The sequence below is a fragment of the Elaeis guineensis genome, chromosome 2 (genome assembly GCF_000442705.2).
Source record: "Elaeis guineensis isolate ETL-2024a chromosome 2, EG11, whole genome shotgun sequence".
NCBI lineage: Eukaryota > Viridiplantae > Streptophyta > Magnoliopsida > Arecales > Arecaceae > Elaeis > Elaeis guineensis.
Window position 1 is genome coordinate 114254385 of NC_025994.2, and position 16387 is coordinate 114270771.

At 41.9% G+C, this 16387-nt stretch overlaps 1 protein-coding gene across 1 annotated transcript; it reads right to left on the reverse strand.

The window, feature by feature from the left end:
• Positions 1–7922: 7922 nt before the first annotated feature.
• Positions 7923–9810, reverse strand: LOC105042749 (aspartyl protease family protein 2). The gene has a single exon (XM_010920058.4). The coding sequence runs from the start codon at positions 9713–9715 to the stop codon at positions 8192–8194; it is 1524 nt and encodes a 507-aa protein (XP_010918360.1). The 5' UTR covers positions 9716–9810; the 3' UTR covers positions 7923–8191.
• Between the last annotated feature and the right edge of the window lie 6577 nt (positions 9811–16387).

Below are 16387 nucleotides of genomic sequence, written 5' to 3' on the forward strand. Positions count from 1 at the left end.
ATAAGAAAAGAATTAACAAACAAAAAAAAGATATATTTATGTTAATAGATTTTTGTATGTATAATATTCAAATTTACATGAATATCCTCATAAAATTATTATTTATATATATATCTTTATAATTTTTTTTTCATATCTATCCATAAAGATATTTTCGTCATTCTAATTTGAAACCGTTAATTTTTAACGGTGTTAGATTATATGAATATATATATATATATATATATATATATATATATATATATATATATATATATATATATATGTAAAAAAAATATTTTATAAAAATATATTTGTAAATATTAATTTTAAAAAATAGTTATATAAATTTAAATATTTAATATATATATATATATATATAACCCAAGTTTTATAGGTGATCCCTATCGGTGGCGGATCTTACGTAGAAGTATCTTCCCTCGTTCCTGGATGAGCGGTAAGCGCGCCAGAGAAGCAATAGACTTCAATGATAAAAGAACCGCCTCCCCGTGCTCCCCCCTCCCTGGCCTTCTCTTCCCGCTTCTTCTTCGTCTTCGCGTCCGTCTTCTTGTAAGGCAATGCGATGGGATCGGAATGGAAGCAAACCCTAGAGTGCTGGGCGTCTCTATCCCTCCTTTTTGTCTTCCACCTCTTCATCCTCTCGATCGGATCTTCTTCTCGTGCTCCAACCTTCGAAGGTGCGCCCAAATGCAGGCGATTCTTGGAATCGCGCCGCCTCGTTTGATCTCTTGTGACGCTTCCGTTCCTCTAACCTTCAAAGCGATGGATTTGGCTTCCCTCATAAATTTAATTTCCTGTTCGACTCCATTGTTAGTTTTCATTTTTCTTTTCCAGCTTGATCGTTAATCTTGTTGTGGTACCGGTTCTGTTTAAATCTAGTAAATTCATCATATGAGATTTGTGATCTTATTAGTTTAATTTTATTGAATCATTTTTTGAATCTCGTTGAGGGTTTGACTCGAGTTTTGAATGATTTGCAACAGGGGGATTTTGGGTTCTTGGTTGATTTTTCTTGGGTTTTGCTCATATATCTGGATTTTCTGCTCACGAAGTGGAAGAGAGAGAGAAAAAGGTTATCTAGATGGTTGATGTTTAGAGTAAAAGTGTTCGGAATTTTTCTTTCCACTAGTATATTTGGTGATCTGCTCATTACTTCCATGGAAAAAGAACAAATTTATATGAAACAATGAACCAATATGTTCAAATCAAGCTCCAAGATTATTTTTTGCATCTATTTTCTTGGACATTGTGTTCTAGCTTTCTTTCCTCTTCTGTAGTTCCATGGTCATGTGGTTTGATTGTCGAGGGTGTCTGTTTTGTTGCTTTGTCTAGGTGTTGCTTGTGGTAAGTGATATTGCATGGAACAAGAATATTGGTTATGAATATTGTGATGCTTTAGATCTTTGATTCACTATGGGTAATATGCTGGATGCTTTCATTTGCACTCTTTATAATACCTTTAGTAACCATCAATTACTGTCTTTACTATTTTTAACTTTGTGAATCCTGTTGGAAATCAATCCATGGTTGGCTTTGATTACTTGTGAAATCAGCTAAATTATTTCGGCTCACACATTAGTAAATCAATCCCTACTATCTAGGGCTAGCTATTCTAATCCTTTTATATCAATCAACCTTCGGTTCATTTGGATTCCTTCTAAGATCAGACTTCATTTTTAATGACATTGTAGCTTTGATGATGACGATCAAGTCTGATTCCTACTGTTTGAGCTGCCCGTATAAGGTCCTTCTTAGAATTACATTAAGTGGCCTTCCCATCAACTTTTATTCCAGGTGAGATGGAATAGCACGAAAATACCTTTCTGAGGGGTTGACACCTAGAACTGAGTTTAGAAAATTTTAATTATAAATTTATCATGAAATCTTATGTCGACCATCTGTGCCCATTTCTTTCAATCCTTGTATATCCATCAACCTTTGGCTGGCTTTGATCATTGTAAGATCAGGCTTCATTTTTAGTGAAATTATGCCTTTGTTTATGACTGTCAAGTCTAATTCCTACTATTTCAGCTGCCTGTGAAAAGTCTATCTTACAATTACACTCAAGTTTTCCTTCCCACCAACTGGTTTCCAGGTAAGATGGACTGGAATGAGGATACCATTTTAGAAGGTTGAATCTTTACCCATATCTGACCTTCAAAGAGACCCCACACATTCCACTGGACTTCGCTATATTTTCAGAAAATCCAGAAATCTTCAATTACACAAATCCAAACAATGGACTTCTGTACACAAACTTATTTGATCCTTTGGTTGATTCATTGAATTTTGCTGCATTTTCTCTTGGGTTCACCAAGTTAACTCTAGTTGTCATGGAGATTGGCTGGCCTTCAGAGGGACATCCTGATGATGATGCTGCTTCATTGCAAAATGCTGCTATATTTAATCAAAAGCTTGTGAAACCTGTGACAGGGCATCCGATAAAGGGAACTCCTTTCAAACCTGGCGTTCCAGTTTTGACCTTTATTTTTTCTCTTTTTGATGAGAACCTCAAATCAGGTGAACCCACAGAGACACATTGGGGTCTATTCCATGCAAATGACACGAGGAAGTACGATCTTGGCCTCCCAATCTCTGAACTCATCCTGGAAATGTACAAAAAAAGAAAAGAAAGGACTTCATGTATATGAACTGTACAGATTTTTTTTTTCAAGTTATATAGCATTATTTATATGCCTTAATACTGGAAATTTCTTCTATTTCGAAGTGAACTTTATTTTAGCAATCTTTTTAACCATTCATCAAATGCGTTAGATATTCTTCGAATGCACTATTTGCAATCTCTCTTGAGTTTGGAGCTTTGGCAGCCGATAGTTTGTTTTTATTACCTTGACATTAATTTTGCTGCCACTGAAATCTGGCTCGTGGCCGGAGTGATTGGAGTTGAGGAACTAGCGTATCCTTCTGGGAAGGTGACCTGCAAAATAAGTTCTGATCAGAGTTGGCTCAGGCGAAGATCTGTTGACGCTCAAATCAGATCTCAGGAAACAAGTGAGAAAGAGCGTGCGGAAGAGAGTGTGTGCGTACTTTGAGGGTCCCTTTTAGACCTCTATTTATGGATAGAGGCGAGAGCCATTTAGGTGCGGTATTTCCAATCTGTTCTGACCGATTCAGGCATAGTGTGGCGAAATTTGGAGCCGAAAGTTCTAGGACTCGGCAGTTACACCTGTCTTATCTGTTTCAGAGCCAGCTGGGTTGCTTTGAATTTAAAAAGGAGCACGGCACCTTCAGATGGAATTTGGCTTGGTTAATGAACTTCGGATTGAGATGACAGTTGCTCCGATGCTTGTGGCTAAGACATGCAACTGAAGCTTAAAGCTGGCACCTCAAGTCAAGATTAGTGGCTGAAGCCGGGGTCCAGGGCCGAAGTCAAAATCGGCAGAGTTTGTCAAGCAGTTCCATCTGGGAAGATTCAATTTGAGAGTGAGGATCGGTGGAGTCCGAAGTTATCCGAATCTTCCACTGTTGTATTGTATACTGAATGGCCTCTTTCAGTGTAGCTTTATGGCTGTCATCACCAAAGTTTCGCAATTTTAGAGTGGCATATTTATTGTTGGGATTATGCTTATTCATCTCCATTAGTGTTACGATGATAATATTGTATGTCTCATCACGGATCTTCTATTAGTTTGTCTTCTGTCTAGGTGACGTATCATCTCCCAACAAATGTCTAAGGTGGTGCTGAACGTTCTAATCTGTTTGTTGCACATTATTAAGATGTAACATATGCAGCACTGTGTCATTTACAGGAGACTACTTTCTGCAGCCTTTCAGCCTACTGATCAAGGACATAGAAATTATTACCAATTAGGTGATCGATATATACATCATGCTTTGCATCTATCACACTCCAATATTATCATTATTATTAATTATTATTTAATGATGGAGAATACTTTTGCTTACCAAGGAATTAATTATGTTTGTTTTAATTTCAGCTACCTGGAGCTTTTGTCAAAAAGCTGGGAAGCATGGAATGCAGAATTAACATCAGGACAGCAGATATGGCTTACTATGCTTCTTCATGCCTTTCCTTCAATTTATTTTCTCTGATTTGGTTTCTAGGCCCGTTTTCTGTATAAGCTAGCAAAATTCTCTAGACCATTCATTGGCAGCAAAAACTTTGTGAATATGGATGTCGTGCTTTCCCTCTTATCTAGTTTTTGCCCATCAATTGCATTCAGAATTGGCATATTAGTTTTATGAATGAAGCAACAGTTACATATTTTCCTACAAATTCATCTTGGTCAAATGTTTACTATTATATATTGCATCACATGTGTTCTTGTGACTGTCGCCAGGATATTTATTCTGCTGGTAATGACGCTTGATTTTATTGCAATTGTAATTAATACTTCAGTTTATTTCCTTGAATATAAAAATTCATTCTTGTTAGAACCTCAAGCATAATGACTTGTTTAGTAATGCAAGTGCTGATTTGTTTTTAGACATTCTTGAGATATGAACATGCTGACCGTTACATCTATCTATCTTTAGATCAAGGAAAAGTGTTCCCAACTGCTTGAACTATATTGCTCCAAGAATTCATGATTTCACTCAACTTTGGCCCTACAATATGATCTTCATGGTATTGCATACATTTACTTTTGAGCGCACCATTCTCCCGAATGGGAACATTAATTTGCTTCAAATAGGAGAACTATAACAGAAGCCATCTAGAATTACCACTTGGCTGAAAGGATGAGCTTATTGTAATTTCCATGGCTGGACGGATTATTGTATTTATCCCGACGAGAAATTTTTTGTGCACTGCGGGTGGTGTAGAAAATTCGATGTAGAATGTACCATCTTATCCGATTGATCCACGTAGTCACCGCTTTCCAATGCACATTTAATATCTGCAGATCGATTTTTTCGTTTAAAAATTTTGTATGACGAAAATATTTTTATTTTTTGAAAAAAATTATGACATCTTATGACGTATTATAGTTCAGAATATCATAATATGGTCCAAAATATCATAATATGAAAGGAGTATTTTCATCCAATCACTTTTTAATACACATTTAATGCCTACAGTTTTATTTTTTTGTTTGAAAATTTTGAATGAAGAAAATACTTCTGTTCTTTAAAAAAATTATGACATCCTGTAGATAAAATTATGATTTTTGGATGCAGGATGTCATAATTTTATCAAAAAACAGAGATATTTTCATCATACAAAATTTTTAAATAAAAAAATCAAATTGCATGTATAAAATGCACATTGAAAAGCGGTGACTACGTGGACCAATCGGATAAGACAGTGCGCTCCACGTCAGATTTTTTATACCACCCGCAGTGCACAAAAAATTTGCCTTCTCCTGACAAAAGCCGATAAGCACTGTGCAAAGCTTTAGCCGTTTCTTTTTCTCATACCTCTCAGGCAACTATAAAGACATTAGCGGATGTATGCATGTAAATATGGGATCAATTAACCCTATAAAAAAATTAAAGTAAAAGATAAAAAAATTGACCCCATATCTCATAAATTAATTGAAAATTTAAAATTGATCATACTAATTTTATGAATTGATTCCATATCTCATATAAAATTTTAAAAAAATAAAGGATAAAGAAGATCACATAAAATGAGTAATTATGATTTGAATTTTTTTTTTTAATGACTTACATGTCCTATTTTTCTCTCCTTCTCTCTTTTTTTATTGATTACTTCTTTATTTATCTTTTAATACCTCTTCCCAACCTCATCCGTCATCTCTTATATTTAAATTCTACATCAATTTATTTTTTATATCATAGAAGGACTGACCACATCAAAAAATGAGAAGAATAATTATAATCTATATTCTCTCTCTTTAATAACTCACATATCCCATCTTTCTCCCTCTCTCACATCACTTTGACCTCTCTCCTTCTCTCTCTCATTCTTTTTTCTTTATCCATTACTTCTCTATTTATCTTTTAATATTTCATCTCAACCCCATGATCTCCATCCGTCCACCTCTTATATTTAAATCCTATATCAATTTATTTTTTATATCCTAATCAATCTAAATACAATGAAAAATCTTATATTTTTCATGTTTCTCTTCTAAAACAGGAATTACGTATGTTTCTTTTAACTTCCTTTTTTTGTAACACTCTTTTAGTTTTTTTCTTTATCTTTTTCATTTTTTCACTCATATCAAATATATATGATTAGAATAATTTTTAATTAATCATTATAATTTTAATATTTAATAATATCTAAAATTTTACTATAATATTTTTTATAATATTTTATTATAAAAAATATTTAAAATATTATATATTATATATTATTATATATTTTTTATTATTTTTAAAAAATAATATTTTATTATTATTTTATTTATTCTTCGTGGATTCCTTGCTTCTTTTATTATATTGATCTCATACAAAAAAAAATTTTTGAATCCGCCGCTGTGTAAAGATATGGATTTTAGACAATGTCAATTTACATTGCTTATGGAGTACGTTTACCCTGAACCATTGAATCATTAAATGGGAGACTCGCTTCTATTCTTTCGGATATGCAAGTGCACTCCGGTTTTTTCCAGCAGGATTCAATCCATAATGAATTATCAGAACTAGTGGGATCTTAAAAGATTGTTCATCACGCACGCACGCACGCAAAAAGAAGAAGAAGAACAAAAACAAGAAGAAAAAGAGAGGTTGGAGCCATCATCATTGAAGAGCGGGCTCTTAAAACGTGCATATATCTCCAGTTAGGAATTTTCATTAGTTAGATGGATAGACGAGATTTCAAATGTAATACCTGCTCCTGATGGTGAAAAAAGGTTGCCACGCTTCTCACGAGAGTGGTTTGTGTTCTCGCCACGCTTGCAGCAATGTTTGACGCAAGTAATTTTACCGTCACCTGCGCGAAATGATTGTTGCCGCCCCAGCATCGTACTCGGAGTTCTTAAATGGCCCACCCAGCCAGTAAGAAGTTGCGCGAGAGCTGAGGTCTCAAGAGTCGGAGCCCTACTTTTGCACTGCGGAGCTGGACGGTGGCACGTTGTCCTTGCCAGTACACCAACGACGTCCTCTAGCTATCGGCCTTGTGATAGCGCAATGCCATTAGATTTAATGTGCCCTCGTTACCTTAAAGGTCGGATGGGGCTCACTAAACACAACGTGCATTGTTTGAAAATGCGGAAAAGCAACAGGTTGGTACTTAGGAGATTGGTTCTCATCACATTATTTTACATACAGATGCAGTCGCAACTTCCATGGGATCAGCTGAAGGCGACGGTGTTTCAAAAATGGAAAATATAATTGGTCATAAAAACCTTGGCCTAAGGAATTCTTAAATTATCTAATCAATTGATCAGCAAACAATATTGTGGAACTCCTCTACACTGAGAGCTATCCTTTAGACCCAGAACAAAACTTAATCAGATTAATTACTCGGATGAATGTATGCAATGTGTTTTTGCCAAAAAAAAAAAAAGTATGTAATGTGCCTTCACAGCTGGTGATGAGCCCATATCCCACTGCTGCCCAGAGCATCCGTATTGTCCGGGCCCCCACGCGCGGAACCCGAGGCGGAAGAAAGACGACAGGCGATGCCACGCCGCGCTGCCCCATGTGCTTCCTTTCTCTTTCTTCCCAACAGCTTTTTACCTGCTTGCATCTTTTTTCCTAGCGGAAAAAAAAAAAAAAAAACTGGTACTCTAATTTCGTTTTCTGATGCTCTCTTGGAGATATCGTTTGGGTTTCTGTTCCGAAAATGGTTTGCTGGTCCAGGTTAAAAAAAACACCTCAAACACCTCTCATTGTTTGTTACCAAAAAAAAAAAAAAAAACACCTCCCATTGTTTGCCTACGTCCATCTCATGGCCCATGATATATCTCAGAAGCAACGGAAAAGCACTAGTTAAAATAAATAAAATAAGAAGCTCGCCCACAACGTGGTCATTACAATGGCTATTTTCTTATATGGTTAGCGGAAACCAGCAACCCAGTTACAAGGACAAAAGCGATCTCAGAATTTGGAATGCAGATTTGCTTTTCTAGCTTTACCGTCTTTCCGCTCTTTTAATCCACAACACACTCGCTTCTTTTCAAGCTTGTCAACATAATATGATACTGGTAATAAAACGTAACGGCTCCGAAACAACACCGGACGGAACACAGAATCCTTCGAGCTCTCCGCCCGACGCCGACGGCCGCAGGCACCAGAACTAGCACCCGCGAGGCATGAACCCCACCCTGGATCGGGCGCCGTCGAAGACCACCCGGAACCCCTGCTGCTGGATGTTCCCGATGATGGACACCCCACTGTCGGTCCCGGCGAAGGCGAAGCAGAACGTCCCCTTGGTGTCCACTGGGATCAGGTAGTTCTCCGCCGGCAGCGACACCGACGCCCCGCCTCCGAGATGCATCACCACCGTCGGCACCTTCACTTCGGTCTTTCCGGCGAGGTTGTAGCACGTGTCGAACAGCGAGAATCCGCCCGGCGCTTCCCTCAGGTCCGCTGCCCCCGCCTTGAACGCGTCCCGCATCGCCGCGTACGCTGGCCGCGCCAGCCGCGTCACCGACGTCCCCGAGTCCACGATCACCCCTCCCCTCCCCGTTGCCGGATCCAGCCGGAGGTCCACCGCCGAGACGCCGGCCACCCGGGAACCCCCCACGCTGATCCCCGTCAGCTCCACGTAGTAGAACGTGTCCATTTTCGGGTTCCGCACCATCGGCGTGTACGCTACCGCCGCCCCAGCTCGGGGCACCGCCGAGTCGCCGAACACCACCGACGAGGACTTCGTGGGCGAGGCGCCGGAGCCGGAGGAGGTCCGGTCTACCAGACAGTAGGCGAACCGGCGGCCGAAGCGCCGGCCTGCCTGGGAAGGGAAGGAGAGTCTCCCTCTGCCCAGCCCCAGCAGCCCCGCAGCCGCCACGAAGAGCCCCTCGTTGTCGTGGCCGCACCCTAGCGCGATCCGCCCCACCCGGACGCCGCGGCGGAAGGTGAGGGTCTCCGTCGAGAACTCGCCGGTGGTGATCGACCCGTCGCCGTAGGAGACTTGGTACAGGCACGACCGGCGGCGGGTGTCGCACCCGGCGACATCCAGCGTGCGGCATAGCGGCGCGTCGCAGGGGACGGCGGCGTAGGAGCGGGACCGGCGAGGGTCGAAGACGGGGTCCGTCTGGGAGTAGCACCGCCGGCAGGGGGCGCACTGGAGCCACACCACGTCGCTGCCGGTATCGAGCACCATGTACGCGTACCTAGCCGGCGTGCCGATTCCGATCCGGGTGAAGTACTCCCCGCTGCCCTGGGCAAGCCCCGACACCACCGAGGAGCTGAACCCCCTCCGCCGACCCCTGATGGCGCGGGTGGCGTTCCCCGCCGCCATCGCCGCCGCGAGGATCTCGTGGAGGTTGGACACGCGGGCGACGTCGCGGCCGAGGCGGAGGCTGAGGAGGTGCTCCGGGGTGGAGTTCGCGGCGAGGAGAGAGTCCAGGTGGGCCAAGCGGACGCGGAGAGAGGAGGAAGCGGCTGTGGCACCGGCGGAGAGGCCCGTCTCGTCGGAGAGGGTTTGGACGTCCGTGGTCCAGGTGAGGAAGTCGTCGTCCGGGAGGAGAGCCGAGGGGCTCCGGAGAGAGGTGACGACGAGGGTTTGGTACTCGATAGGCTTCAAGGCGCCATTAGCGACGAGGAGGAGGACAAGAAGAGCAAAGAGGAGGAGGTGGGGTCTGGTCACCGCCATCGCCATGGGAGGGGAGGCCAGAGTAGCAGGGAACAGCAACGAGTGGGGATATTTAGAAGCGAGAGCGGATGCGGCTCCGTAATTAATGGGAAGTTGTTGGGGATTTGGGGCTACGGCACTGCGCGGTGAACATCAAATAAATATTTTATGACGTAAATACCCTTATCTTATTTCTTATTCACGTTGAACCCTAAATGGGGAGAGGAAAGGGCTGATGGGCTCTGCCTTTATCAAAGGTCTCATGAAAAGGCGGTGATTGGCGGTACGAAAACCCCCCACCACCCCAACCCCCACCACCCCAACACCCCGTTTGGCTTGTAAGCTTTTAAGTAGGCGATTTTGATGCTTTTCCGATTGTTAAAAGCATTGATTGTGGACAATCCATTGTGGAGCCTACTTTCAACCATACTAGTAAGCCATTTAAGAAGGAGATCATCCGGAATAGTGGACTTGCTATTGAACTGTAGTTTCGTAATGTTTGCTCACATGTAGCTTTTGATATTAGGATGGGATATTTAGGATGCTTTGGTTGGAGAGGATTGGTGTCAGAAATAAAAATAAGAATGAATAATTTTTATTTTAACTATTTAGTTGAAAAAAAATTATTTTGATTTTGATTCCGGATAAAATTAGAATGGTCCAATCCCCCTAAAATCCAATCCTGATTCTTCCCTAAATACTCAAATCATTATTTTAATTCTAATTTCTATCGCAAACCAAATATTTTGAGAGATATGATTCGAATTGAATCTTCCTAAAATTCAATTCTGATTCTCTCTTGAATATTCAAATCTTCATTTTAATTCTGATTTCGATTATAAACAAACACTTTGAGGAACATAATTATTTTAATTCATATTTCAATCTATTTTGATTTCAATCATGAATCAAATATTTTTTTATATTATTGTAACCGACTATTTTCTAGGGCAACCATAATAGAGAGTCCACGGTACAAAGGTCAAACCGTCTGGCCTCAGACCATTGCTTAGAGATAATAAACTTTGGTGAAAAGTGAGATAGTCTTTTGCATCCAATACATTACTTTTGAAAGCCTTGTTTTAAAAATGCATATTGTGTGTGAAAGTTTTGCATCCAATATTTTAGACTTGGTTATTAGAAAAGGACATTCCCTAAAAGTCTCCATCCATCCAACAATATAATAATAAGTGCCACTTGTTGGGTGACATGCTATTTAGATATCGCTACAAAGCGTTACCACCCAAAGGGCATCAAGGACCCCAGTCTAACCTTACCCCCTAAAGTCGCCAAGAGCAAGGAGGGAGAATAGAAGCTAAAAAAAAAAAAAAATCAAATGGCTTTTTGGTCCAACTCATTTTGAGTGTAGATATAATCCTATTTTATAGAATTATTGAAAACTATCGCAATGATTACAATTCTTTGAGACCTTAAATATTTATAAAGAAATAAACAATACTACTGATTGGATGATATATATATATATATATATATATATATATATATATATATATATATATATATATATATATATATATATATATATATATATATATATATATATATATATCAAGTCAGAATCAAGTCAATTAGATTTGGATTTAGAATCAGCTTGGTCAAAATTTTATAATAGAGATCCTATATCAATGATCCAAAATCATTGAATGTGATCTACTATCTCAAAACTACTTGTATACAAAAATCATATAATTTGAAGATCCCTGATCTATATATCAAATAGTCAAGAATTGAATAGTCTAAATAAAATAAAATTAGATATATTTTTTGATCACTTGATGCATGGACTAGAAATCTTCAAATCATATGATTGTTGGTATACAAGTAATTTTGAGATAGTAGATCACGTCCAATAGCTTTATCATCGATGTAGGATCTTCATTGTCCAATTTTGATCTGATCAGAGTCCAGATCCAATCGATCTTATCCAATCTCCATTGTCCAATTTTGATCTGATCAGAGTCCAGATCCAATCGATCTTATCCAAATCTATCTCTTTATATATATATATATATATATATATATATATATAATGGGGTATACCATATGAGTGTCTATGTTTGAACTTTCTTTCTAAATATGTAATATATCATTTTGAGTCATTGATATATTTTTCTTGTTTAATCTAAATCATCCGGTTACCAAATAAAAAAACGTATTTAATTACACGTCCTTCCGTGAAACCCCGCTGTAATGGAAAGGTCCCCATTGGCCGGTTGTGTGCTTGCCGGTCCACAGGGCCATTGTTTTTTTTAACATCCAGCCCTATCCCATCCCCCCTCACTCTAAAATCCCAACCATACCCTTCCCCACCCACCCCTTCACCGACTCAAAAAAATTCCTAAATTCACGTGCTTAACTTCCTCATCCCATCCCTCTCATCTGACAGAAGTTCCTCGTTGAAGCATATTTAGATATTTTTTACCCAAAAAAAGTGTATTTAGATCCTTTTTTACCGAGTAGATGTGTGTTCAGAAGATTTGAGATGATGGAGTTGGACTTCGTTGGGCGTTTGGCCGGCAGCAGATGATAGGCGATGCTGAGCTACAACTAGGCTGCCTCCCGTCAAGCTCCACCCTTGGCAACCGGATCCCCAACTACCACCTGATAAGAAACTAGCAAACTTTAGAATAATGGTGTGAGAGATTTATTTACCATGTAAAGAGAAGCCCGTGGCAGGTGTTTGATGACACTCCCAGAACAACTCAAAGTAGCGGCGCATGTTGTCGGTCCGGATCTTCTAGGCAATGCCCCTCATGAAGGTCTTGGTGTTGGCCGTCGTGTGCCCATTGGCATGCCTACCGTCCTTCTAGAACTAGCAGCCAATAAGAGGGAACAGTACAATAATGCCATGAGAAAATAGCAGGGATACACTACAGATGATATATGTCACTCTCAATACTTTGGTATATATATAGTGTATATACTGTATTATATTAACTGTGTACTTATTAAGTATGTACAGTAGTATATTAAGTGCGTACACGTTTGTATGCTATTTTATATTAACTGTGTATCATAGTATAATATTAACTATGTACTATAGTATATTAAATATGTATAGTGATATGTCAAGTATGTATACGTATCTAGTAACTATGTATTAATTGGAGGATATTAACTGTGGGCTATATGCTATAACTGTGTACTATATAATATCTGTGTACCATAGTTATCTATAGTATATTAAGTGTGTATTATGGTATATTAAGCATGGATAGTAGTATATTATGGGGGCGCACGTACCTAGGGTTGTATACTATATTATATATATTAACTGTGTGAGGATATTGATCACGCGCACTATATGATATTAACTATGTACTATAATATATTATCTGTGTATTGTGTTATTCAATTGTATATCATGGCATATTAACTATATACTGTAGTACATTATTTGTGTACTATAGTATGTTAAGCATATATTGTGTTATATTAAATGTATACCATAGTATATTACTTGTGTTATGGTATATTATCTGGTGCCTTGTTTGCAATTATTTCAATCATCATTCATAGTTTGTGTTGTGTCTTTTGCACAAAAGAAAGATTAATTTTCCTTTGCGACGTCAACTATTGAATCGCATATTGCATAGATTTTAAAACACTATAATCTCTTTCATCTGTTTGTCTATGCAGATCTCAAAGTGGTGATTGCATGATCCAGTGGTCGATGTTGCTTCTCTCAAAAGATATGATCATACTTGTAAACCACTCTAGGCCTTAAGATAATACCTCTGTTGGTGCAAAAATCCACCGGCATCGGAGAAGCTGGAGTCGAGGGAGTCGCGGTCGCCACCGAAACCTGCAAAGAAAGTCTAAACCGGAGTTGGGGGTGCTCCGGCAAAATCCTCCGATGCTCAAGTCAGTTCTCTGCCTCAACAAGAATGAAGTGCTCGAACGAAAATTTTTGCAGAGTTTTGAGATAGAGATTAGAGCTTAGAGAATAACATATCTGGGGTCTCCTTTTTATAGGCGGAGGATGCAACAGACTGATAGCGACGTTTGTAACTGCCTGGTAGTGGACCGTTCAAGGCCATAAGGAGTTTGTTGCGGAGAGTAGTGGCGTTAGGGGCTGTTCAGAGCCACGTGGAGCTTGTCGCGGGGAGTGGAGTAGTGTCTATTGTCGCGACTTGCCAGAGAGTGGTGGAGCCGCGTGGAATCCATCACAGAAAGTGGAGCAGAGTTGTGGCCATTACTGTGACCTGCCAGAGAGTCCAGGCCTGTCGGCCGAAGCTCGGTTGAAGTGTCCGGCAGAGAGAGGTAGCTCTCCATCTGAGAGGAGCTCGGATGTTGCTGGCGAGCCCTCCACCATTGGATGCCTTGGGCGCTAGTACTGTAGGCGAGGGTCATTTGCTGTAGGAGCTCGGTCAGAGGCTTTTCGTAGACGAAGTTCGGTTTCACGCAGAATTCGACAGAAGGTCGACCGACAGTGGATGTCGGATGGTGCTGGAGAGGTTCATCCGCTGGAGGGGTCCGACTGCTGAAGTCCATGTGTCGTAGGAGTTCGTCTGGAATCTGTCCGCTATAGAAGTTTGGTCGGAGTCCGATCTCCGTAGAAGTCCGGATGGAGATCATTTGTCGAGGAAGCTCGGCCGAAGCTTGTCTGCAATAGAAGTTCGGAAGGAATTCGTTCACAATAGAAGCTTGGGTGGAGGCTTATAGTAGAAATCCGACGTGGACCGCTCGTAGTAGAAATTCGGAGCAGACCGCTTGTAGTGGTAGCTTAGAGCAGACCGCTTGTGGTAGGGGCCCGGAGTCCGGCCCTTGCCAGAATTCGGATGAGGCCCACCCGCGATAGGAGCTTGGGGCTGAAGTTCGGCTCCCGTAGGAGCTCGGACGAAGTCTACCTGCAGTCGGAGTTCGAAAAAGAAGTCCGACTTCCGTAGGAGCTCGGACGAAGTCTACTTGCAGTCGGAGTTCGGAGAAGAAGTCCGGCTCTCGTAGGAGCTCGGACGAAGTCTACCTGCAGTCGGAGTTTGGGGAAGAAGTCCGGCTTCCGTAGGAGCTCGGACGAAGCCTACCTGCAGTCGGAGTTCGGAGCAGAAGTCTGGCTCCCGTAGGAGCTCGGATGAAATCCAGAAGACGGTCGACCGTCGTAGAAACTTGGATGGAGTCCATCCGTCGTGGAGATCTATTGTTGGGAAAGTTCGGCCACTGATGAAGTTCTGGAAGAAATTCGGATTGGAGTCGATCGAATCCTGTTGGAAAAGATCTGGAAGAGGTCCGGAGAATGGCTGACCATTGTAGGAGATCGGTCGATAGTGGAATCCAGAGAGCACTTGGAGCAGCCTGATAGACGACTGAAGAAGCTTATCATTGGAGAAGCCCGGGAGATGCGGCAGGAGTTCGTCCGTCAGGGGAATCTGGTCAACACTTGTGGAAGGAGCTGTGGGAGTTTATCCGTCGGCAGAACTTGGGAACACTGTAGAAGTTCGACCGTCGGAGTAGTTTAGAAAGATGTTGTCCAAAGTCGGAAGTCGGTAGAGTCCCGGGAGGATCACTCCTGATACGAACTTCGGCTGGGGGGTATCTTATACCCAACACCAGTCCCCTTACTTTCGAGTTTCGAATGAAGAAAGTATAGAAAAATTTTCACAGCCGAAGTTGCTCCCTTGAATTCTGCATGCGATCGCCCTCAGATATTCTGGCATTTAATGCACGCGTGCCGGAGTCTTTTCAAATCGGGACAATCCGAAGAGACTTTTCGAAATTTCCGCTGGAGCGTTGCTCCAAGTGCCACGCAATAATGGCCCCGTCCGTAGTCAACCGTACGCCATGGTGAGTGAGACACGTGGCAGGCATTGGTCGGCCTAGGGATATCCGCCGTCATGACTGTGCCAGGCCCTGTTGCCTATTTAAACCCACTCCTTCCCTCCAGGGACTTCACTTCGCCTGAGAGTCCAGTTGGCGCCCTTCTTCTATCTGAGAGTTCTGCCACCCATCGACATCCTTTTCGACCCTAGGCATTCTTTGCATCAATCCCCGCCATCTCCACCGGCTCCCCGCCTTCGTTGGGCCAGTCTAGGTTAGTCCTGAAACTTCTCTTATCATTGTTGTTGTTCCTTCCTCTTCTTGCTTTGTTTTTTTAGCTTCCGAGGGTTTATTCGCAAACTTTCCCGATTTTTCGAGATTTCCTTCTCTCTTTTCTCTTATTGCAGGCACGGACGTAGAAGTTGCCCGGGCGGCCCTCGCCATCGATGTCCCTTACGACGCCGAGCCTTCAGTCCCCCGAGCCTTTTCGAGAAGTTCATCCGCCAGGGCTTCTGCCCCAGAGGTCCGTCTCGAGGGGATGCCAAGGATCGAGAGGAGGAGGAGAAGGGAAATGGTGGCCCGCAAGTTCAGCGGCTGCCGAGCTACCACTGAAGGCTCCCACAGCTTCGAAGGGGACTCGAGGGAGAATTCCTTTAACAACAGGGATTTAATAACGGAACTGGCCGGTGGGTGCATCCTGCCCGAGAATTTTGAAGTAGTCGAACGGGACGACACCGGTCAAGGGGATGGAGTTGCCGTCATAAGCTGCGGCGGGCTTCTTGACGTCGTCGGGGTCGAGGGACCAGAGGCGGTCGGCGCTGACGGCGGAACAGTAGAACTTGTTGCGGGGGCGGTGGAAGTAGTGCATGCCGACCTCGCCGAAGTACCTGGGATGGTAATTGTCGGAGAGAATATGGTGGTGGT